Genomic DNA, 26,088 nt, shown 5'->3' with positions numbered 1-26,088 from the left:
AACTGTTGTGGCTTACAAACAAAGTGTAATTGACATTGATTGATAAAAACATGGAATTTGTTACTATCTCCATGAAAACGTTCAGGTGCTGCTAAGGGCACAGCATTTGGAACATTAACAGTGACCTCAACTGGGGGAGGCAAAGTTGTATGTTTTGATGGCACCCCTGTCTCTGAGGAGGTTTTAAACAAAGGCGTAAAAGCTGTGTTCCACTGAGATACCCTCAATTTATACCTTCTTAAATCCTGTTTTAAAGAGGTATTCTCCATCTTTAATCTCTCTATTTCCTCTTGCATATGTTGCAAGATGCCAGACACTGATTCATTATGAGCCAAGTCCTCATTTAGGGCCTGCGCCATATCCGTGACGTCAATGCCCTCTATTTCTTCCCAGATATTCATCGTCCACCAGAACTGAATTTTTTTTTTTTTTTTTTTAAGGCTTGTGCTTCTGTCAAAGCCCAGCTCACCTGAGTCCTTGTTCAGTTCTGATGGAGGTTGAAGACAATCCGACCCCACCCTGAAACTGCTTGTTCCAGCACACTAGTTTTTAAAACAGTGCACTAAGAACAGAAGCTCAAGGGAAGGGGGGAAGTGGATAAAATAAAATAAAGAGACAACACCGTTCTTGCGTTTCCACTGTTGAAGTGCTGCACAAATCTGTGGCCCTCTCTGACTTCTGTAGAAACTGGTGCCTAATGAAACATAAACAAAGAACAGATAAGTACAACCTATTCCTAACTGGGTTCCTGACTATCCCTTTATTTATTAGAAATTTTCTTCTAAAAGTACCTCTTGGATCCTGGTCTCTAGTTTCCAGGTTTGGAATGTGTTACTGCTCTGGGATGTGCTTTCTATTACTCTAAAGCTTCTAAAACATTAAACAAATACCGTTATCAGAATTACCAATATCAAACATTCATCTTAATATAACTAAAGCCTAAATTCCCAATAGCAGACTCACTTTTCCCATATTTCCAGAATCTTTTATAAAACAAATACTGTACTTTTACGTCAAAATACAGCATGTAATTTGTGCAAGTCCTTGATTTACTGTTTGCCTTGCTGTTAATGCAGTGGTTCCCAATCTGTGCGCCGCGGCTCCCTGGTGCGCCTTCAAAACTAGCCAGGGGCGCCGCACACAGTCTGGAAACCACTCGGAGGTGCTTTGAATCGGTAGCTTTTCATCGTGGTATTGGAAACAAAACACCCTGCATTAATTATTGTGACCAGCGGAGGGCACCAAAGTACCATTAATAATATCCCTATGACAAAAGAACAAAGAGCTGTTGACTTTAGAACTTGGGAACCAGGCTGGAGTCCTGGCGTCAGCTACCATCCTTTAATTCTGTGCAAATTACTTAATCTCATCAGTGCCTATTTAAAAATATAGCCTGACTCTATGTAGTGTCATCTGGTGCTCTTCTAAAGCTCTCTAATGCCCTCATCAGTTTCATCCCAATTATTTTCCAGGCTAAAAATTGTAGTACGCCCGAGGCTGGGATTACGTTCCCCCACCAGCCAAAAAAAAGTAACAGAATGGGGAGCCGTGGCCAAAACAGCCAATAGGTCAAAGGATCCGGGGATCGAAAAAGTTTGGGAACCACTGCCCTAGCAGAAGTGTCCAGAGAGGCATGGGTGGGGGTAAGGAATCTGAAGCTAGATAGTGTCTCTATCAGATAATGCATAACCGAAGAAAAGTAACTTGTTTATCTGAGAGACTTCTAGCTGCAGACTCCTTACCTTTAGAATAGATACCCAAGCCATAAACTCCTGCCGGTGGGCTGCGGACAGATCTTCTCACACAAAAATTTCCTGTAGGACCAAACGGGCAAAGTGCCCATCTCTACGGACCGGATTGTCCAGGCAGTAATGTCTTGCGAACGTGTGCAAAGATGCCCACGTCACTGCCTGACAGATGTCCAGGACTGGAACACCCACTGCTAACGCAGTGGTAGCAGTCTTGCCCTTGATGGAATGAGTTCTCTTAAAGGGATACAGTTGAGCAAAGAAAGTGGGCAGGGTGATGTTCTGACCCAGGTGAAATGGGTCACCAGCTTGGGGAGCAAAGAGGAACGAGTTCCAAGTACCACCTTGTCCGGGAACATGGTGAGATGGCAGCTTAGATGAGGGAGCCTGCATCTTACTCACCCTCTTGTCAGATGTTACTGTTATTAAGAAGACTGCCTTGATGGTGAGCAGCCAGAGAGGATAGTTGTGCTGTGGCTTAAAGGGAGCACACAGTAAAAGTGAGGACTAGATTTTTGTCCCACTGAGGCATGACAAAGGGCGTAGGAGGATACATATGTACAAGCCCTTTGAGAAATCTATGTACAATTGGAGGTTTGAATAATAAAGGCTGATCAGGCAGCGGAAGGAATGTCGATAAGGCGGAAAGATACCTTTTGAGAGTGCCCAATGCAGAGCACTGCTGGGCAAGTGATAGGACAAAGAGAAGAGTGTCAGAGAGAAGCAGAAAGAGGATCAATAGATCTTTCTGTCAAATAATTTACAAAGCGTTTCCAACAGCAGGCGTATTCCATCTTTGTGGAGGGACGCCTGGCTGCCAAAATAACTTTACAGACTTTGAGAGGAAGGTCGATGGCTGTCAACTGTCACTGCTTTCTCTCCACGCATGAATGTGCAGAGTTGACAGGTTCGGGTGGAGAACCTTCCCCTGCTGCTGCGACAGAAGATCTTCCGAAGGGGCAGCCTGACTGGAACAGTGATGCTCATTTTTAGAAGCTCAGGATACCAAACTCTCTGTGCCCAGTCCGGAGCAACCAGGCTTACTTGGGCCCGGTCATTCTTGATCTTCTTGAGAACTCTGGGCAGTAGTGGTATGTGCGCAAAGGCATACTGGAGGCCTGAGCTCCACGCGCAATGAAAAGTGTCTCCAAGCAAGTCGCCTTGGAAACTCCAGCACACAATACTGTTGGCATTGCACGTTCTCTTCGGAAGGTAACAGATCTAACCAAGGCTCTCCCAACTGTTGAGAGTCTGTGTGCCACATCCGGTTGGAGACACCACTTGTGATCCACTAGGCATCGATGGCTGAGTTTGTCTACCCAGGCATTCAGAAAACCTGCCAGGTGTTGAACCACCAGGGTTACGTCCTGCTGTTCCAGCCATGTCCAGAGACGCTGGGCCTCTTGACAAAGTGTCCACAACCTCACACTGCCCTGCTTGTTGCAGTACTGCATTGTGGTGGTGGTGTTGTCCATGAACACATGCACCATCTTCCCTTTGACAACAGGAAAAAACGCCTTCAATGCCAGTCGGATCGCCCGGAACTCCAGTAAGTTGATATGGAGTATGGATTCCACCAGAGACCAGAAGACTCTGATCTCCACCTCTCCCAGATGGTCACCCCATCCCAAAGTGACGCATCTGTCACTTTTGTAAACTCTGGTTGGGGAAGGGAGCGGAATCTGCCTCTAACCCAATCACAGTTCATTAATAACCACTGCAGATCTTTTGCAGTTCCCTCCGAGATCCAAACCGTGTCATGAGTTTTCCCTGATGCTGTGCCCATTGGAATTTCAGGTCCCACTGCAAAGCCCTCATATGCCATCTGGCATTTTTTAATAACAGAATGCAGGAGGCCATCAGGCCGAACAGCCTCAGAGTCTGTCTCACTGAAATCCAGGATAGAGGCAGAAACACCCTAAATATCCTGGACTCGCTGCTCAGGAGGATAAGCCAGAAACTGCACTGTGTCCAGAACAGCTCCGATGAAAGGGAGCATCTGAGAGGGAGTCAGTTGTGACTTTGGCACATTTATAGCAAACCCTGGTGAATGTAGGAGGTTCACTGTAATCTGAAGGTGAGTGACAACAGCCTGGGGCGAAGGAGCCTTCGACAGTCAGTTGTCGAGGTAGGGGAAAACTGAAACCCCTAACCTGTGCAGATGAGCTGCGACCATCAACATCACCTTGGTGAACACCCGAGGGGTGCTGGTGAGGCCAAAGTGGAGCACAGTAAAGTGCTTGTGGCCCACCTTGAACCGTAGGTAACGCCTGTGGGCAGGCAGGCTAGCGATATGGAAATACGTATCCTTTAAGCCCAACCCTACCATCCAGTCTCCTTGGTTTAGGGCAGACAAGACCTGAGCCAGAGTGAGCATTTTGAATATCTCCTTTGTGAGCAAGAGATTGATGTCCCACAAATCCAGAATAGGGCAAAAAACCCTTGTTCTTTTTGGGTATCAGAAAGTAGCAGGAATAACAATCACTGCCTACTTCTGAGATAGGGACTCTTTCTATGGCTCCCTTGGCCAAGAGAGCTGCAACATCCTCGCAGAGCAAAACCAAGCAATCCTCCATCAGTCTTTCTATTGAGGGAGGCATAAGGGGAGGGAAAGACTGGATGGGGAGGATATAGCCCTTCAGTATGATCTGCAAGACCATTTGTCCAATGTTAACGACCGCCAGTGAGGGAGATTAAATTTAATCCTCCTTCTAACTGGATATACATGGTCCTGCAGAATCACAATAGGAGGGCTTGGCTGCTGAGGAAATGGGGAGCTGGGTGGTGGACGTCTTCTGGCCAGACCCTCTGGGTCTGAAGGCATCACGACTGCATCCCTGCACAAGATGTTGGCCTGGCAGAGGATGGTGGCTGGTCTGTGGGTGGCATGGTCCTGTACCCCTTCAAAGCCTCCAAAGGGGTGAAAGACAGACTGTTGGCGAGGGAGACCTGAGAAGATCTATCCCGGGAGTCTCTGAAGGGCTCAAGTGCAGAGTCTGCCTTTACGCCAAAAAGGTAGGACCCGAAGGGCATGTCCATGAGGTTTGCCTGGACATCCCCCAAAAAGCCAGAGGTATGTAACCAGGCGAAGGGCTACTGTCAAGGAAATCACCCTACCCAGCGAATCTGTGGTGTCCAAACTATACTTGATGGTAAACTTGGCTGAATCTCTCCTATCTTTGACTGCCTGTGAGAGACTGGTCCACATATCTTCCGGTACTGGAGGCAGCACCCGTGCCACCCAAAGTATGGGAAGAATGGCCCAGTAGGTATGAGGTGTTAACCAACCTCAATGACAGGCTGGAGGAAGAAAATATCTTCTTTCCCAATTGATCCAGCCTCTTGGATTCCCTATACGGAGGGGGGGGGGGGGAGAAATAAGGGAAGGCGCCATGGGAAGGGAGTTGGGGGCTCAAAGCTCTCCGGGGTGGGATGTTACGTGAGGAAGATAGGGTCACCCGGAGCCAGGCGATGGCCTATTGTGCTTTTTATAGGCACCCCTGTGCTGGGTTTGGACCACATCCCCAGCAGGACATCAGTGAGGGAGTCATTAAAAGGCAACATCGGTTCCAATGTGGAAACCCCCAGCTGAAGCACCTTTGTCAGGTTAGTCCTGACCGGCACCGTAGGCAGTTCTAGGTCCAGGACCTCCGCTGCCCTACGCACCACCTTTGCATACAATGCACCCTCCTCCATAGCCACAGTAGGAGATGAGAGCATACCAGCAGAGGTGTCTAGTCCACTGGCCTCTCCTAGCTTCTAGGTTCCTAGGTTCTAACTGGGACTCTAGAGGGTCCAGAATCCCCTTCCATTCCTCACCAGTGTCTGGCTTTTCATAACAAATGCTCAGGCAATGATCTAGCACCTGTGGGTGCCGTCGGCGCTGGAATAGGCGTTATGCGACGCTGTTCTGGCTCCGGATCATGGGTAATAAGATTGCGGCTCACGCCACCTGTGGGCGACAGAAGCATAGACGTCCGGAGTGAGCCAAGAAGAGGTCGACTGTGTGGACCTGGTGTCATTCCAGATCCAATATCAGATCCAAGAGACCCCATCACCGCCGAGGCCGAAGCCGCCAGCCTGGAACCCGACGGGGCCTCTGCTGACCCCACAGGACCAAGAGGTGCTCCGGCAGGGCCAGACCGCTCAAATATGAGACGCATGGTCTCGTAAAACTCCTCAAGTTGAGAGGGGGGTCTCAGGCTTCTGGAAAAGGAGGAAGGTGCAGAGTCGGCCCTGGCAACGGTTCTGCAGAACCATGCCTGGAACATTGATGTTTCTGACTCACCTCATTGGCTGATGGGTGAGGTGAAGTCGAAATCCGCTTAGACGTCTTTTTGTGCTTCTTCCCCGAGTACCCGGAGGACGTCAAGTGAGAAAGTTGCTTTGGGGCTCCTGGAGCGGTCCCACGACCTCCTTCTCTCCTGGGACTGTGACCTCCGAGGAGTTGTGCCTGCTGACGTCAACTGCCAGGCTGCTGTTAGCTTCAGGGACTGTTCCCTCAAAGCTTTCAGAGCCATGGCCCAGCAGTCCGAACACGACTTCAAGTCGTGGTCTCAGTCTAAGCACCAGAGACTTATCTGGTGGGGGTCTGTCACCGACATGGCGCAGTGGCAGGCACCACACACTTGAACCCAGGCTTCCTTGAAGCCATCCTACACAGACAGGAAAAAGTCTCAAAAAAAGGTTGAAAAAGGCCTGTCAAAAAACACAGAGGGAAGCTCTGTTCCGGTTCTGTGATTTAACCGGTGAGGAAGGGAAAAAAATTGCGTACGTGCGCCTGGGTGGTGCCTTTCTAGGCGACCGTGATGTCACAGATATTTCCAATGACACCAAGCGGATCCGAACTACCACCCGACGGCGCATGCAAGGGTATTGCTCTGCAAAAGTTACGGATTCCAAGGGGACACTAGGAAATTCTAAAAGTAAGAGACTTCTAGCTGCAGTTTCCTATCAGATTTCGGACTATCATTGTGGCTTCATGCTCCTTCCTCCAAGGTAAGTAAAAGCAAAGGCACATCGAGGTGCAAAGCAGATAATGTGAGTGTAAGGCAAAGGTCATGTGGGAGTCTGTATGTGCATGTCTATATTAATATACTTAGACGAAAGAAAAAAAAAAGCTGCGGGTACATTTTCCAGCCTTGGTACTCAAATAGTTATTAACATAAGCCATTCAAAAGCAGTTCTAGGGGATCAGTAAAGTTACACGTTTGATTGCATTTCTTACTGGTTGAGGTGTTGCTTGCTTCCTTCAGACCCGTCTTTAGCTTCATCTTCACACTTTTCTCTAACAATGTGCTGCAGGAGTTCCTCCTCCTCTAGCGAGTCAAAGGTCAGGGTTGCTTCTTCCTCGTTCATAAGGTCCATGGAATCCCTGCGTACAGTTTTAACTGTTTCACAGCTTTCGTCATCCTCATCACTTTCTCTGCCACTTTCGCGATCATAATCAGATTCAGGATTTGCTGTGGTGTATCTTTAAGAAGAAAAAATGTGGGTGTTGTGATGAATTAACACAATTAAAAAGCAATACCACATGCAGATGATCCTGATGCCAGAAACTCAAAAGCCACTAAAGAATATGGAAACATACCAAAAGAAAACAGAAGACGGAAAGATGTTATTTAATCTGTACTGAGACAGGAATTTTTCCAGTACAGTTTGGTGCAGCATGCGCTTCTACCCAGAGTCCCCATAAAAGTAAGTTTTGGTGTATTTTTATTTTTTTTGCCTCAGACTGCATGACAATGATGCGTGCATGCTGAGGGCTTGTAAATTAGAAAACTGACTGAGATCCACAGCATGCCTTTATGGTATGGAGTGGCAGATCAAATACTCACCTTTTTTCAGCAAATGATTAAATGGGCTGATTAAAACTGGCAATGATACAACATTTGATTCAAGGTGACATAGCAGACCGTTCACCAATTACTTTAAGACAGAGAGCAGTTTACTTGCATTTCCTATTTTAAATGTCTGTCAGTTTCCTTCAGCTCTGTCCTTCGCTCCATCTACATCGGATATGGATGAGGGATGTATGTTTAGAAGGAATATGGACATGGAGTGTCCCTGGTGTTTGGCTGCAGAGAGACCCAAAATTGATCTGAATAGTTCATAAAATCGAGAATGGAGAGACCCAGTCAGGAGAGGAATTGAGGATGGGATGTTCTAAGACGGACCAAGATCTTCAGAAGGAAATGAGGGAGATGCACTTATTTTAAAGTGGAGAGAAAGACCTTGACCCCATCTCCCCTAGAGGTGTACTGTGAAGACTTCTGTGGACTATCTAGGTGGGAAGACCCAACCACATATGTAACAATGTCACAAAAGAAAACCCTGCGCCAACCCATTTCCTGACAAATCTGAACAAAAAAAATAAATAGCCGAGCTGCTAGAATGAACAGAAACCAACTCTCCAGAAACCAAACAACTCACAATGTACCAGACCTTGGGAATAAGCATTTTAGTCTATTAGTGAGGAATACAAATGGGGTGGAGTCCCTAAATGATCTAGATTATTGCAATGACCACTGTGCAGGTGGCACGCTCATGTGCCGGGGAAGATTTGAGTTTCAGGACTAGTGCCTTTGGCAGCCAATTGCCTTGTCAGCGACAGATCTTGGGGTGGGGTGGGGTGTGGAGGTTAAACAAAAGAACTAGCCCTGAGGGTAAAGGGGTATCCCTACAGTGAGGAGCAAACCAGAAGACAGATTAACAGCCCAGTTGCCTGAAAAATAAGGAGCTGTGCAGGAAGGACTGTAAATGAGTGCAAAGCACAGAGTGAGATGTTAGAACAGAATTGCCTGGTGCAGTGGCGAGCCATTACTGACCCTTGCCCTCCCAATGATAGTGCCCTATCTGGCTGTGTCCATCAGTAATCCCTAGGACTACCTTTTAATAAATGGGGAAACAAAAGAGAGGGCTTCTCAAAATAGGCCAGACAGACTGAGGTGCACTCTCTCGCCATGGACATAGTCACCCACCCCAGGGGCCTTGAGCAGTCATGTGAACTGTGACTGTTGCCAAGAACTGCCACTTTGACCACCAAGTTGCAATCTGCTTGATCACATTCAACCCAGGTATAATTCCGGTGGCAGTAAATCCTGGGTATAATTCTTGTGGCAGGGACAATCAGACATTCACAGAGCTCTGTCAAGTGTCCTAAAACAGAGACTTGACTTGATTGGGTTCTACAGCCCTGTTTTGTGTAGGGAGCTTTTGGGACTGTGCAACCTCCCAGGAGGCCATACAAAGACAACTGCAAATTCCCATAGAAATTTTAGGAAGCAATACCGAAAAAAAAAAACCACCTGAACAGAATTACACCAAATTTGGAAGAAAGCTAGAGTTGTTCTCTGAAACATGCTTTTTGTGATTTGGTATACATTTTTTCATCGGGTTTAGAGAAATTAAGCTTCAAAATAAAATACAGTGATACCTGGACTGTTGGTCCAGAGGTGCTGCAAAGTAAAAACAAGTCCGATGTGATTGGGCAAGAGAGCTTTCTTTCATCCATTTCAGTACTGCAGAACTGGTTCCGCTGCACCAAGCAATCTGATTAGGTGGTCGCAACATCAGAAATGTTGTTGCAGCCATTTTAGGACTGTGACTGTGTCACTTTGTCCAGAGTTGTTTTTTTCTTTTTTTATTTTTTCTAAAGTCTTCGTAAGGGGGCAGAGTAGGGGTTTCTTGGTCCTTGTGGAGAGGTTCTATAGGGACGTCTCAACTGGGCAAAGTTAAAATTAAAAACATTTTTAAAATATGCTGTAAGGCTATCTGTGAGGGCCCACAGGACTAAACTGGCCACCCTCTGTGAGGTCCTATGGGACAGTACAAGCATTAAAAATAAAAACTTGCAGTCCCGCTGTAACTTGGAGTCCCATTTATGCTATGATACCGCTGGAGTACAGTTGTATCAAGGAAGAGAAATAAAAACGGAGAAAATGTGGGCTGGGTGTCCATGGGGTGTTGTGTGACCAGGGATTTGGAAGGGAGGCAAGGGGGAAGAGCCTGGGCAGTAACAGGACATTTGCTGTCCGCAAGGGGGGGTCGTACGCAGGGCCTCGCTCAGAGAGGGGCTGGACGCTGGGCCTGCCCTTCGCCCAATCCCCTGTACTCAGTAAGGGAGTTGGGTGAATATAAAAAAAAAAATAAAAAAAAGAGAAATTCACGAGGAAAAAAACCCAGAGTGAAATGACAAGTTAGGTATGGGTAGAAAAAAACACACACTTTATGTAAAAAAATAAAAACAAATCCTAGAAAATTCACTGAATTGGGGTGGGGGTGGGGACGTTGAGCGTGAAGGAAGAGGGGAACCAAGATGGTCAACTGAACGGACACATCTCTGCGCCACTACCGACACTGAAGCCAGAACAGCCTTCCTTCCTGTACCCGCACCTTGGCTGCCACTTGATTTTCAGTGCCCCGGTACAGCAGCTGGTCGGGGATAATGTGTGCCACTAGGAGGATGTGTGTTTCTCCCGCCAGCGCAGAATGAGGCGCGATATGGTCCCAGAGTGGCTGGACCTTGGACCCGGTGGGAAAGAAAGACCGGTTTGGGCCCCAACTGTTGGCTAAGTGCAAGGTAGCTAGCAAACGCTCCACTGAAACTGCATGAAAGGCAGAAATGGTGTTACTGGGGACCTCAGAAGTGAGGCTGGACCTAGAGGCAGGAACGTGCCCAAACGGGCCCCCAGGAGGTGGGGGCAGCACCCGCTGTGGAGAAACCCGAGCCCAATGGGACAGAAAAACCTGTTTGGGGCCCGTCGTGTGATAGTGACCCTGCCAGGGTGAAACACGGGGCCCCTCTAGGCTGCAAGTACCCACTGGACCTTTGCTACTGTCACCCATGAGGGCACCACAAGAGATTAAACTAGGCCTCAACCACAGGCCAGGTGCAAGGCAGTTAGCACATGCTCCACTGAAACCACATGAGTGGCAGAGGTAGTGTCACTTAAACACAAGGCTTAGCTGGGAGGTCAACAAATGCTTTGATGGCCCCCATGAGGTGGGGGCAGGATCCCATTGCGGAGGAACTGTTTTTGGAAAGGCAGGGTCCAAATGTCGCAACAACACAGGGGTGCAGTGCAGCAGCACAACCATAATAAAAATGAAATTGAAGAAGGGTTAATGAAAATGGTGCAAAGCAGAATACAAGGGAGCAAAATGAGGGGGAACGGGAGAAGTCTCCCCCTCCTCCCACAGCAGACTTGAAACAACCAACAGTGAAAGGCAATAAGGCCATTAGTGTTAATTCCAGGAGGGGGAATGGGTGGGGTGAGGGGGGTATTGGGCTGGGCTCAGGGACCCAGAGAGGATAACCAAAGTCAAATTCGGGATGAGCACACCAGAGGATCCTATGGAGGGCTACGCCGGCTTTATACGAGAAGTGGAACTGAAACTAAAGATCACGGACCTGGAGGACAAGTCAAGGAGGAACAATGTCTGCATCTTAGGCATACCGGAGGCAACATAATCTCAACCAATGGAGGCATTCATTGAAATGTTACTGCCCCACCTCATACCCGCCCTGAAAGGACAGAGGGCTATTTAAATGGACCGAGCATAAAGAACCCCTGACAAGAGGCCACACGGGCACGTCACCAGAATGAATATGGCCAGAATACTGCGGTATTAAGCAAGGTGCACATACAGAGGGAGGCGCGTAAGCAAAGGACAGTCTATTACAAGGGCAGCTGGAGCTCCTACCTGTACAATGGCTTTGCGACCCAGAAAAACGGGCACACATTCAAGGAAGTGAAGCGAAAATGTAGGGACATGGAACTTGCAATATGCTCTGCTTCTACCATCTGACCTGCAAGTAGATGTGCAGGGCAAAATACTTTTTTGAGAAACCTGAAGTGGCGCTCGAGTCATTGAATATGTGGGCCCACATGCATAATGTATTTTTTGTAATTGTAGCTCAGTGCATACATAGGGAGTTTGTGATTTAAAGACCGGTGGGTGGGGGGGGACATATTGCTGTACATCGTACAAATGGCACAAGACTGACATGACATGCAATGCAGAAGCAAACAAAGGACTGCATGGGGTATCGATGGTCTTACTGAATATAAATGCCCCTAACACTGACACTCCCACTTTTATGCAAGAAGATATGACATTACTGACCCCCGTATGCTAACCCCGGAATACTATGGATGGGTGATTTTAACGGCAAATTAGGTAAATACCTGGACACAATGTGGATGTGCCTGCGGCAGCTGGCAAGTCTTACAAAGCGTTGCAGGAATCAATGGAGATGCTCTGTCTGACAAAGGTCTGGCACACAAAACACGGGAAGAAAAGGAGGCTATTCCTTCTACTACTCTCCACACAATACATTTTCACACGTTAACATCACATTAGTGCACCAGGAACGTATAACAGATGTTGGAACGGTTGAATACTTTGACTGTACCCTGCAGACCACACAGTGCTGATGGAGTTTACTAGTTGGACGTTCACCTAGCCATGACCACACTGGTAGTTCCTGGTGGTGGTATTACAAGATTTCCCCCTCTATACAGGCATGAAATCGGGAGTGCCATACAAAAATATATCCAGGTAAATGCAGATTCAGTGTCCTCATCAGAAATACTATGGGAGGAATTGAAGGCCATCAAATGGAGGAACTGTATTGTTTTAACATATGGAATCAGGAAATTACTGCTTTGCACTATAGAAACTCACAAGGAACGTATACCACTCTTGGACAGACAAACAGCACTGGGGTCAGCAGACTGGGTAGAGCAAAATTATGTTCTAAATGAAATGGAAGAAGCCTGGAAGTGATTAGATAAACAGGATTACAAAACATACTGTGAACTCAATAGAGCAAGGAGACAAGAACAGTAGACTATTGACATGGTTGATAAATTGGGAGAAAGGTAGTGGAGTGATTGCACAAGATGGTTACTGATCAGGAGTTAATTATCCACAGATTTGAAAAATGTGATGCATCATTATATGACAAACAGCTGGGGGGAGGGGAAGGGAGCGGGTGTAGGCAGCTTGCAGAGATTTACCATGAGTATGCAGACCTCCTGACTGGCCCACTGTTAAACATGTATAATGAAGCCACGGCAATGGGAAAACTCCTTGCCATGATGCGAGAAGCACATTTAGTAGTCTTCCAAAAAGCAGAGAAAGATCCACTGGAATGAGTCTTACAGACCACATTCAATGATATATTTGGATGCAAAAATATTGGGGAAAATCTCAGTGGGGAGAATAGCGAAACCTGCAGAGACTTAGATACACTAAACAGACATGATTTGTCAGTGGGCAAACAACCATGACTAACATACGAAAGGCACATCTGGCCATGGAACATGTCACTCACACCTTAGGAAAATGTGCACTGGCAAGCTTAGATGCTCAAAAAGCATTTGCGGTCAACTGGGTCTACTTTAAGCAGGCGGTCTGCAGATATGGTCTGGGAAAGTAGTTTTTGAAGTGGATCTTCCTCTTTTACAAGGAGAGCATGTTGTGGGCGAAGACAGGCAGTAGACTGTCAAGTAGTTGGCATAGTCGAAGGAAAACAAGACATGGGTGCCCTCTATGACCACCGATCTCCCCACCAATGATCAAACCTTTGGCCCAACTGGTGTGGCAGAGACACATGGGGAAGTTTATCCTTGAACCATGATTCCACACTCTGATGACAATAGCTTACTAATGACGTGCAATCCCTTGGAGACACTAACCAACACTGAAAGTACAGAGGGGAGGCTCCTATCTGGTTTTAGGTTAAACATGTCCAAATCTATCCTGTATCCAAATAACAGGACTAAAGGTGTGAACATATCCACTATGCCTTTGCAATTGGTTACTACATCTTTCAGATACCAGGGAATTATGCTCAGCAAGAACCAGGAGCAGATATACGAACATAATGTGGAAGAAATGCTGCACAGGCTTGAGGCCAAAGTAAACACATAGTTATTATTGCTGATGTCACCAATGGAAAGAATAGACTGAAGCAAGATGGCAGTCCTCCCTAGAGTGCTTTAGGTATTTCGCACACATGCCCATGTTGATCACAGAGAGGTGTTTTTGCAGATTAGATGACTTATTGAGACTACTGTACTAGGGATTCAGCAAACCCAGTATTGCACTAGAAATGCTTAAACTGCCAAAGCAAAGTGGTGGGATGATGGCCCGAACGTTAGAAAATACTACCAAGCAGTGAGGCTCCATTAAGTAGCTGCCTGGTTAGATGAAGGGTCGCAAGACCTAGTGTGCATTGATTGCACCCAGTGTATTACTGGCTGTTTCCTTGGCATCAAAGAAAACACTAAAGCACACACTGATACATCCCCAAACACTGATAACAGTATGGGGCATAGTGACAAACCTGGAGAGGCACAAGTGTAGGTATCTTCCACAATTAGCACTATGCAGAACAATATCATGCCCATTTCTACCCAAGTGTATGAGAAAGGACAACCGGGGGAAAGTCCAGAACGTTAAAAACATAATGAGGAGCATCATACAAGACATTCCTGATGTAGCAGGTCTGGCAGCCTTGTACAGAAGATATGACCAAATTTCCCATAAGAATAGGATGTCCACAAGGTAAACCAGATGTTGCTGTCACCAGTAGAGGAAGGCAAGTTCATATCCATCAATTACAGAGAATTAATCCCACCGTAGGAGAGGAGAATAGATTGTCTTAAAGACCAGTGCTTCGGGGATCTAGGGGAGGAACTGGAAGGGACACAGTGGCAAACAATTTTTAAAAAACTTTAAGACTGTTGCTCTCGACGCATGACTGAAGCTCTTACACTAGAAGAGTATACATAGAACATACATTACCCCAACAATGCTACACAAAATGAAAACAGATTACACAGGTACCTGTCCTAAACGTAAGGCAACACTTGGCATATGTATACACAAGTGGTGGGAATGTGCAGCCATACAGCATTTCTGGTAAGACAAGTACAAAGCTAGGCGCACTGACAACTATGATCCTAAGCTGCGATATACAGACCTGTGTGCTAGGAATGCTGGCTAGGAATAAAAGAACAAAACTGTATGTCAAGTTAACAGAATTGGGACTAATGTTTGTTAATAAATGTACTGCTGTAAAATGGAAACAAAATGTAACTCCTACCATGAGACAACAGGAGAAAGAATTGTTGAAATGTATCACTGCAGAATGCAGGGTTTGTAAGGAACTTCAAAGCTGATCGGACAATCAGAGAGGCACACAAGAATGGGATCTAGTGGCAACTGAACTAGAACTCAATGGGGAAATGAAGGCAATGCAGCAAACAATGACGCAGACACTGAATAAAACGTGAAAGGCACACGTAAGTACACCCTGAACGCTTATGCTGGAGGTGGTGTATGGTAGCAAGGATAATGCTAACAGTTGATACCTGGTTGATGTGAAGTTTATGGAGATGACAAGTGTCCACTCAGAGGGCCTGAGGAAAGGGGATGAAATGTATTTTGTTATTTTGTTTTCACTTGAAAACCAATAAATACATTAAAAATAAAAGGTTATAATGACGTTTTAGTTGGGATATGGTTAAAAAATAAATCTTACTTTATGTAAAAAATAAAATAAAAATAATAAAAATATCACTTAGAAAACTATAGGCTAAAATGGCACAGTGAGGCCTTGTAATAACATAAGATAGGGTTTTGAAGTAACATGCATAAATTTAACAGTTAAATTGCCCCATCTATAACTTACAACCATGCCATACACTGCTTATGATCTTCGGTTTAACTTGTGGGAACTATAACTAACTCCTTCGCCACACACCGATATTTACCTCACACATTACATCACCCATGATATTACTGATAACATCACTGCCACATGTAAAATGGCATACTTGATGACAACACTACGCATGGCAGGGCGCGGGTTACAGTTACTTGCGCATGAGTTACAGCTACTTTAGATAGCAGACTGGTGTTTTTCAGCAGTTTTGTTAGTTTCAAAAGTTACGTTTTCACTGACCTTTTCAAGTAACTATAACGTCCTTTATAGTTGGGTATAGTTAGGTTACACATTCCATAGTACGGAATTACACCAAATTTGGCAGAAAACTAATTTGTGATTCAGTGCAAATCCATTCAGTAGCCTTGGAGAAATTAAGGTTCAAAATGTGTAGATATATTGACAGAGCACTCTGATTGGCTGGCTACAATATGAACAGAAATATTACAGGGATCATTAAAGGACTCTGGGACTTCCAGCTGGGAATATTGTTTTATCCAAAGCTTCTAGTAAGTTTTTTTTAGCACTACGGTGCAAGCTGAAATGTTTCAATGGGCCTCTTTATCAAATTTGTCCCACTGGCCAATTTTTTTTTTTTTTTTTTTTTTTAGTAATAATACAAATAGGATTTCCGATTTTTTGTTAAAAACGATTCTAACTGATAAAACATCAATGAAGGGAATGGCTACTTTTCAATCTCTACCAGAAAGCACTGGATTTTGATGCACTTTCACTGTCTATCAGTGTCTAAGCAGTATGAGCATTGCCTGTACCTTTAGGCACTCTTCTGTGAAGGATCATTTCACTACCATCCACTTAGGCAATGGAAAGCCACTTAATATGCTCTTATGACAATCCAAAAGGTTCCTTACCCCTTGGAATCCCTGGACCTACTTTCTCACAAATATTGGCAACATGGCTGACTTTATATGGCCTCAGGTCGCTGTTCCTTGCACACTGCTGTATAGTGGCCACCAAGGTTTCAGCTGAACTATTAGCAGTGTATTTTGTCCAGTGAATGAGGTCATACTCCTTCACTTAGAGTGGGATAAAGCTTTGCTTTTTGATAGCGGAGGTATGAGGGCTTTGGTAACAAAGATGGCTGGGCAAAAGTACACCTCCAGAATAAAAATCCTCCCACAAAGCACTGTACCCAACGTCTTCCAGTGCGACAGTGAAAGCCTGCTTATAGGAGCAACACCCTCTCATACAGAAGGGTCAAGGGCCGTATAATAAACATCTTTGCCGCCACACACGCATGTCGAGAAGTGGTCCACGCACAGATTTTGCTGAAATGGCGATGCCTGCAGTGCATACATTTACTCAGGAAAATCTAGGAGCTTCAGTAAGAGATGTAGTCAGGGCAGCTCAGTAACATGGCAATGCAGCCGCTGCTCGTTTTCCTCCTATATACTACAGAGAGTACACTTTGAGGTGCATGGACTTTTCCTAAGCCTGCACACCAAAGTAGAGCCTGTTCATCATACAGCGTATGGATCATCAAGTTAAACTTTTATTAATATCACCTGCAAGGAAAAATGAACCTTGGAATTTATGGTTCCAACCTCTCCACAAAATAACCCTTCCAAACTATGGGGACCAAATTTAATGAAGGTATTCTGAGCTGTGCTTATTCTTTCCCTAATTGTGGGAAATGCCCTACAACAGTTTACACTACACACAGCACAAAAAGTGCCTTGTGCAACTCTTACATGAGTCCAACAGAAGCAATGTCCAGGTACTCCGTTTAAATATCAACCACACAAAAAGTGATGGGATGAATGCTTGCCGTAGGTCTATCCGCAGGCAATCACTCGGATGAGCATTCCAACCCATTGTTCCTTTGCCCACCATACCACCTCAGCTCAATCTGTGAAGTTTATTTTCGTCAGTCAACAAACTGGATGAATTATAATGATTTAATTGATGAATTTCTAAATTTCTAAATCTTAATGACTATCATCAAATGGGCAAACGCTCCAGTCCATAACTGCTGCCACCAACATTATCTATACAGCGCTCTTTGACACCTCCATGCATGCACCTTGCACACAAATGTTACCATAGCGAAGACAGGTGTAAAACAAAGGAAGCAAATGTACTTCTTAAACATAAAAAATTAAGCACCCAAAGAATTAAGGCAATCAGTCAAGTTTTCCCCAAGTTAATAAAAAGGCCCAATAGACCAAACTACAACACGACAACCCTAGTTACCTACAGTCCAATCAGAAAGTTGCATCACTCAAATACTTCTTACCCTCCTTCACTTTCTCTATCTGTCTGTGCTGTTCCTGAGGTTGCAGTAAAGTAGACAGAGCTAGACCCTGTAGAATCACTTCGTTCTCTATGGAACACGAATCTTCGCCGACGAGACGCTTTCTGGCTTTCTGTAATGTGGGACCTGAAGGAAGGTAGTTAAAAAAAAACAACAACAAAAAAATCACTTAAGAACCAATATAGCTTGCAAGATTTCCCTCCATAAAACGTTATCTCATATGTCTCTCCATCCCTGAAATCTAAGTCCAACTTATTTAGAGAATGCAGGTCTTATGTGACATTTTACCATGGATCTTTTAATGAAAAGCACACCAATAGCAGCAACAGCAGATAATCACTAAATTGGAAGCTGTGACAGTGTTTGATGGGTAGCAGAGTCAACTTCCAACCTAAAAATGTAACCCACATGAAGGGGTAAATGCTCTTTGAAGTGATGCATGCTCATTATATTTGAGTCCTATTTTTTTGCAATTTCTTTCTAGGTGTAGGCATACCTTTAGTGATACAGAGTTATGGAGGGAAGAGTCAATAGTGAGCAAGATCTTCCAGTATGGCTCACACTGTAAATGATAATTGTTTTACCAGCACAGTCTTCTCTTCCAGTTTCAAGAACTCATCTGGAACTGCCCTCTTGATGTTGCTAACTTTATTACTTTTGCCCACCATAACAACCTTGTGTATGTCTTTATACTCCATGACCTTTCATCACATTGAGCACTGCCAACCACTTCACTCTGATTTAACCTGCTCACCCGTGACATCAATGTTGAAGTACCTGAATGGCTATCCTCCTGCCTTTGTGAACAAACCTTTTCTTTCTCTTGGTGCTCACCGTTCTTCTCACCAGTTCTAGTACCGGTTGGCACCCCACGAGGTTAAGTCCTTGGCCCTTCTAACTCCTCTTCCTATACTTCATCTCTTGTTAGCCAAATGTCCTGCTCTGGAAGTTGATGGACTTGTATGAGTGAGTGCCCTTTGTTCTGTGTAACTAACCACATCCACTAAGTCTTAATTTCTATATTGAATAGATCTATAGATTATGGGGCTGATTTACAAATACATTTAGGAGTATGGAAAGGGGTACCACAGGAGCACACTTATACCTACTCATACATGCCTTTATTAATTGGCCCTGAAACGTCCAGCTCCCTATATAAGTGCAAATAGTCACCAACTCTATTCACAAAGGCACGTAAGAGTAGATAGAGTACGACAGGAGTACTCTTTTAGATACACTTGGTTGCCCTGAGATTCAGCCTCGCTTCCTGCAACTGTTTGAATAATTTAAGTCAGCATGCACCAGGGCTACCTCAGCCATACTGAACTGTAAAACAACTGTAATGTCTGAAAGCACTATAAAATGCACTCGATATGCCTTGTTTAATTGTAGCTCACTAGTTAAGCACAGGTTAGAAGCACTAACTGTGTAAAACATCACACCTGTGACATTCTGTTTTTTAACAAAAACATGGCTGCTGTAAAACTCCTGTCTCAAACTCACCAACGCCATTGATGAGAGCCATAACATCCAGATCCGTTGTAGGGAGTTCAGCTGTGTAAGCAGGGTTAATGTGATTTTTTAATAACCGTATTACTGGTAAATAGAATACTAGAGCTTGGATGGCCTGTGCACAAATATCTTAGCTCGCAATTACCAAGTGTAACTTTTTTCTGCTTGCTCTTTCCTAGTGGTTTACCATCTGCCTCGAGTGTGGCATTAGAAGTACTTAACATTTTAACTGGTTAAATCTGCAGGGCTCCCTGTCACACACAAACTAATGTATTGGATTATCTTAAGTAGCATGTGGATGATGCCATTTAAACTTCAGAGCATCAGACATCTTAAATTTTGGGAATTCTTGCAAACGAAATAGTTGTTACCAAGTGGGCCACACAAGGCAAGCTAAACTCTAGATGATGTTAAATCAAATCAAATAATTAACATTTATAAAGCGCGCTACTCACCCGTGCGGGTCTCAAGGCGCTAGGGGGAAGGGGGTTACTGCTGCTCGAAAAGCCAGGTCTTGAGGAGTCTCCGGAATGCGGAGTGGTCCTGAGGCGGGTGGGGAGGGAGTTCCAGGTCTTGGCTGCCAGGTAGGAGAAGGACCTCCCACCCGCCGTGGAGCGGCGGATGCGAGGGACTGCAGCGAGCGCGAGGCCGGTGGAACGGAGGAGACGGGTGGGGGCGTAGAAGCTGAGGCGACGGTTGAGGTATTCAGGTCCCTTGTCGTGGAGGGCTTTGTGTGCGTGGGTGAGAAGTCGGAAGGTGATCCTTTTGCTGACTGGGAGCCAGTGCAGGTGTCTCAGGTGTACGGAGATGTGGCTGTTGCGGGGTACGTCGAGGATGAGGCGGGCGGAGGTGTTTTGAATACGTTGCAGACGTTTTTGGAGTTTAGCAGTGGTCCTAGCATAGAGGGTGTTGCCGTAGTCCAGGCGGCTGGTGACTAGGGCGTGGGTCACGGTTTTTCTGGTGTCGGTGGGGATTCAGCGGAAGATCTTGCGGAGCATGTGGAGGGTGAGGAAGCAGGAGGAGGACACGGCGTTGACTTGTTTGGTCATGGTGAGAAGAGGGTCCAAGATGAAGCCGAGGTTGCGGGCGTGGTCTGAGGGGGTCGGTGCGGTGCCAAGGGCCGTGGGCCACCAGGAGTCGTCCCATGCGGTCGGGGTGTTGCCGAGGATGAGGGCTTCCGTTTTTTCAGAGTTCAGTTTTAGACGGCTGAGCCTCATCCAATCTGCGAAGTCCTTCATGCCATCTTGTAGGTTGGTCTTAGCGCTGGCGGGGTCCTTGGTGAGGGAAAGTATAAGTTGAGTGTCGTCGGCGTAGGAGGTGATGATGATGTTGTGCTTGCGTACGATGTCGGCGAGGGCGCTCATGTAGACATTGAAGAGTGTCGGGCTGAGCGAGGAGCCTTGAGGGACGCCGCAGATTAACTCGGTGGGGTCTGAGCGAAAAGGTGGGAGGTAGGCTCTTTGAGAGCGGTTGGAGAGGAAGGAGGCGGGTTATTAGGGTGCTGTGACAGACGGTGTCGAAGGCAGCCGAGAGGTCGAGGAGGATGAGGGCGACTGTTTCACCGTTGTCCATCAGGGTTCTGATGTCGTCTGTGACTGAGATGAGGGCGGTTTCAGTGCTGTGGTTGGTTCGGAATCCGGATTGTGAAGGGTCGAGAAGGTTGTTGTCTTCCAGGAAGTTGGTGAGCTGTTTGTTGACGGTCTTCTCTATTACCTTGGCAGGGAAGGGGAGGAGCGAGATGGGGCAGAAGTTTTTCAGGTCGCTTGGGTCAGCCGTAGGTTTCTTTAGTAGGGCGTTGACTTCGGCGTGTTTCCAGCTTTCGGGGAAGGTAGCAGAAGAAAATGAAGAGTTGATGATGGTCTGGAGGTGCAGGGCGATGATGTCGTCGGCTTTATTGAAGATGAAGTGAGGGCAGGGGTCCAAGGGGGCGCCGGAGTGGATAGAGTTCATGGTGGTTTTGGTTTCTTCAGTGTTGATGTGGGTCCAGGCGTGGAGGGTGATGGCCGGGGGGTGTGGGTTCGGTGATGCTTGGTTGGGTCTGGTGTCCGAAGCTGTTGTGGAGGTCGGCGATCTTGCGATGGAAGAAGGTGGCGAGGGAGTTGCACAGGTGTTGTGAGGGCGTGATGGCGTTGGCGAACTCTTTAACAATGCTGAAGAGTTCTCTGCTGTTGGGGCTGTTTTTGTCCAGTCTGTCGGTGAAGAAATTCCTTTTGGCTGCGCGGATCAGGTGGTGGTGTTCGCGGGTTGCGTTTTTGAGGGCGGTCATGTTGTCAGCGGTGTGGTCCTTGCGCCAGGCTTTCTCGAGGGCGCAACAGGTTTTCTTCGATTCCTTAAGGGTGTCAGAGAACCAGAGAGGTTTTTTGGTGATGGCCTGTTGATGCGTGCGTCTGAGGGGAACAAGGTTGTCTGCGCAGTTGGTGATCCAGTTCGTGAGGCTGAGGGCTGCGTCGTTGGAGAGGGTAGGTTGGTTGACGGCGAGCGTGGAGAAGAGCTGTTCTTCGGGGATTTTGTTCCACTGTCGACGAGGGATGGGTTGAGTGCGGAGGTGACGGGTCTCGCATCGGAATGTGAAGTGGACACCGCTGTGGTCGGTCCAGTGTAGAGCGGAGGCGTGGCTGAAGGAGACGTGTTTGCTGGCGGAGAAGATGGGGTCAAGCGTGTGTCCGGCGATGTGGGTGGCGGTGTTCACCAGTTGCTTGAGGCCGAGGTTGGCGGGGTTGTTGAGCAGGGCGGTGGTGTTGGGGTCGTTGTTCTGTTCCAGATGGAAGTTGAGGTCGCCTAGGAGGATGTAGTCCAGCGAGGCGAGGGCGTGCGGGGAGACGAAGACGGTGATGGAGTCGCTGAAAGGGGCGCGCGGTCCGGGGGCACGGTAGATGAGGGATCCTCTGAGGGTGGTCCTGGGGTCGGTGCGAATCTGGAAATGCAGGTGTTCTGCAGCGAGGGGGGTGTCTTCGGAGGAGGTGGTGACGCTGATGGAGTCTTTGAAGACGATGGCGATTCCTCCTCCTACTTGGTTGGTGCGGTCTTTCCTGGAAATCTTGTAGCCTTCGGGGATGGCTATGGCGATGTCTGGGGCCGAAGAGGCGTTCATCCAGGTCTCCGTGATGAAGGCGACGTCCGGTGCTGTGGAGTCCAGGAGGTCCCAGAGTTCAACAGCGTGCTTGTGGACGGATCGGGCGTTGACCAGGATGCATTTGAGGTGGTTGATGGCGCGTGGGCTGGTGGACATGGTAGTTGCGTGGTGGAAGATACGTTTGCAGGAGTGGCGGGCGAAAGGTCCATGGGTGCGTTTAGGGTTAGCTTGGAAGCAGGTGTTGGAGCGTCCTGGGTTGAGGGCGTGGCGGGTGGTGGGGTCGTAGCGGAGCAGAGGGGTTTGGGAGTGCAGAGGACCAGGGGTCGTGGGGCTGGGCGCGGGCCAGGCGGGGACGGGCGCAGACGGGCTTGCCTCTGGCGCGCCAGCGGCCGCCATAAGAGGGAGGAGGGGGGGGGGGAAAGGGGTCAGCTGGGGGTGAATGGGAGCTGGGGGGCGGGGGCTTGCAGGAGGTGGCGGCGGGAAAGCGGAAGGGAGGGGGGACAGGTAGAGGGGAGAAGAGCTGGGGGAGGGGGGTTTAAGGGTGGTGGGGGTGAGTTTTAGGAAGTTTAGGAGTTTAGGGAGAGAGATAGGAGTAAGGTTGGGAAGATAGGGGAGGGGGGTTGTAGAGGTGGGTGAGGGTGAGATGTAGAGTGAAAGGATAGGAAGATAGGGGTGGTTGCAGAGGGGGTGGCGAGTGGGGGGAAAGATAGAGAAATAGGTAGATAGGAGAAGTGAGGGAGGCAGATAGCGATAGGGGTGAAACAGAGGGGGAGGCGAGTGAGGGAGAGAGACGAGACAGGAGCAGGAGGGCAGGCACGGGAAGAACAGAAGACGAAGAGCAGAAGACAGAAGAACAGAAGATAGAAGACCACAGAAGAAGGTACAGAAGACGAAGAACAGAAGACAGAAGACCACAGAAGAAGGTACAGAGGACGAAGAACAGAAGACAGAAGAAGATAAAGAAGAATAGGAGCGCAGAAGACAGAAAAATACAGATGAAGGTGAAGAAGAGGAGCACAGAAGAATACAGATGAAGGTGAAGAAGAGGAGCGCAGAAGACAGAAGAATACAGATGAAGGTGAAGAAGAAGAGGGGCGACGAGTAGCAGAGGAAGGAGCCAAGAAGTGGGACATAGAAGAAGAGGCACACGCGGGTCGCGGTAGATGAGAGGGTGAGAAGCACACAGATGAAGAGAGAAGACGGGGAGCAGGAGGGAAAGAAGAGTACAGAAGAAGACTACAGAAGAAGAGCGAAGAGGAAGAACAGAGAAGAGGAAAAGAAGCAGGAGAGAGGGTGAGTAGCGCGGGGCAGGGCGAGGGGCTGGGAGGTACTTACTGCGAGGTAGCTGGGCGGTCTCAGGAACCTGGGCTGGAGGAGCTGGAGGAGCTGCAGCGGCAGGGGGAGCGACCTACCCTTGGGTCAAGGGTCGCTACCACTGTCGCGCAGCGGGCGCCATAAGAGGGAGGGGGGTGGGGGGGGGGGTCAGCTGGGGGCGAATGGGAGCTGGGGGGCGGGGCGTGCAGGAGGTGGCGGCGGGAAAGCGGACGGGAGGGGGGGGACAGGTAGAGGGGAGAAGAGCTGGGGGAGGGGGGCTTAAGGGTGGTGGGGGGGTGAGTTTTAGGAAGTTTAGGAGTTTAGGGAGAGAGATAGGAGTAAGGTTGGGAAGATAGGGGAGGGGGGGTTGTAGAGGTGGGTGAGGGTGAGAGGTAGAGTGAAAGAATAGGAAGATAGGGGTGGTAGCTTCCCCTTATCCAATCCTGAATTATAGGATTTAAAAGTTCTTATCTTTAGACCTGAATTTTGTTCAAATAAATTGTGCCTTAAATAGGAAAGCATGCAACAATCAGTTTAGCCGTTCCATCTGATTAGGAAGTAAAATGAAAGACACATTTACGATGTTTCATTGATGGCATAAACACTGTCACTTAAACCTTGCCAAAGCACACTATCATGGCATAAGCATATCAGAAGCGCAAATTAATTCACTTACACAGCTATTCAGATTTTTAAATACTTCATAAATCCAAGTTTTCAGTCAACACTGTGCAAACCTCACACATTTTCTGTGGGGTGCTAGCTATGTTTTTCCTGCCAAGTGAATTCACAGCATTTAAGCAGAGATATGAGCTGTTCATATTCACAAAGAGATGTGTCTGAATCAAGGAGTCAAAGTCGGGGCTTGGCCATGCTGGACCACTTAAATACCAGCAACAGAGAACAGGTGAAGTGTCTATTAAAAGCATTAACTCAGGCTATTTGGGTGACCACTGCTCTTTAGCAATTGGAAGGAGTTTGGTCTCCACTATGTAAAAAACACTACTCTGTCTTCACAATGTATTCAACTGGTAGCCAATTTCACATATTCCTGCCATAGTTGAAACCTTAGAGAGATGGAGGGGAAAATTACTAATTCTTGGTGATGTCCGACTCCCGTGAACGGTAACGTTTGGGTTTTAATCCTGGAAAGAGACAGAAATGGCAATGCTGATGGGCAATGGTATACTGGAGATCAATTCAGAACATAAGTGAGGTAAAGTAAGTGATCCTTTTGGACTCTTATACCACATTCGATAAAGTGGACCACTTTGTCCTGAGCCAAAGGGAAAGAAATGTGGACACGGAGTGGCACAGCATATGAAATGTAGTTTCTTATGTGTTATCCATCCGTGAGAAGGAAGCATCAGCTTTATTTAATTTATTTATTATGTATGGGTAATTGAAGCCAAAGGCATACCAGGTTCTGCAACAGGCAAACATATTTCTCCTGACTCTCGTTTACATATGCAAGTGCTGTGACAATAAACAATGTTTATATTTTGGCAGACAGAAAACCACAAGGAGTTTCTTGCAGACACAACATCTAGGTCAGCGATCTTAGGGTGCTAGGTAATATTCTGCTGACGTCTTTTACCAAACACTACCCCATCCTCCTCCCGCGTACCGAGATGAGCTTGGTGGTTTTCGTTAAACATGAACTGTGAAATGTGCGTGTTCCAGACTTCAGAGCAAACTCTAACAAGGAGCAGCATGAATACTATTCAGAAGTCACATTCTCGAACATACAAATCACCCAGTGTAAAGGCAACACTGGACTAGAACATCAAGTACTGAAAGTAACAGAGCATCTGAGACCATAAGTTAACAATAAAGAATTCTGTCTTCCCAGTAGCAATAACTTTTACTTACTTAAATTGCCCAATAATGTCCGTTGCTAAACCCTGAAGGCTATTGCGCAGTTCGCTCACTTCATGTCTCAGTTCTGTAATGCTCTGATAAATATAGTCTAGACGATGCAGAATTTCAGGGTCTTCAATAGGTACAGAATTTGATGAAAATATATGTGCATCACCAGCTTCCAGAGGTCTTTCAAATGGACCTAAACAGAAATAAGACAAAGTGAGACACTGAAAATAAAAATCGTGAAGATGTTTAAAGAAATCACTAAATACAAATGGCTAGGACCTTGAAAAGGCAGAGTAGGCACGCTGCAAAAAGTTTTCCACACAGAAATGTGTGCACTGAAGCAAGGTTTCAATGTGGTATAATTAGGTTGCTATATGTAATTAACCTACATGTGATCAAGGTGCCTCGCATATGCCAGAATAAAAATAGGACAAGGAAAAATAGCACTGATCTACAAGGGTCAGAAATTACTGTAAAAAAGATCATGTATCGGAGTCCCAAAATTAATACACTTTTATATTAAAATGATCACATCTATCTCTTAAAACATTTACATTTA

The 26,088-nt window shown here is 46.8% G+C and overlaps 1 protein-coding gene across 4 annotated transcripts in view; it reads right to left on the bottom strand.

Moving 5' to 3' along the window:
- RMDN3 (regulator of microtubule dynamics 3) overlaps positions 1 to 26,088 on the bottom strand; it is a 114,188-nt gene that overhangs the window by 46,738 nt on the left and 41,362 nt on the right. For 2 of the 4 annotated variants that reach the window (XM_069208563.1, XM_069208564.1), the window contains exons 3-6: positions 25,533 to 25,722; positions 17,744 to 17,887; positions 15,134 to 15,181; positions 6,976 to 7,221 (exon numbers count right to left, since the gene is read on the bottom strand). In XM_069208563.1, the coding sequence (XP_069064664.1) occupies positions 6,976 to 7,221; positions 15,134 to 15,181; positions 17,744 to 17,887; positions 25,533 to 25,722 (628 nt within the window). The remainder of the gene's footprint in view (positions 1 to 6,975; positions 7,222 to 15,133; positions 15,182 to 17,743; positions 17,888 to 25,532; positions 25,723 to 26,088) is intronic. The other 2 variants (XM_069208565.1, XM_069208566.1) reach the window with 1 other exon arrangement.

This window comes from Pleurodeles waltl, chromosome 9, assembly GCF_031143425.1.
Source record: "Pleurodeles waltl isolate 20211129_DDA chromosome 9, aPleWal1.hap1.20221129, whole genome shotgun sequence".
Classification (NCBI taxonomy): domain Eukaryota; kingdom Metazoa; phylum Chordata; class Amphibia; order Caudata; family Salamandridae; genus Pleurodeles; species Pleurodeles waltl.
This window is presented reverse-complemented; position numbering and strand designations above follow the sequence as displayed.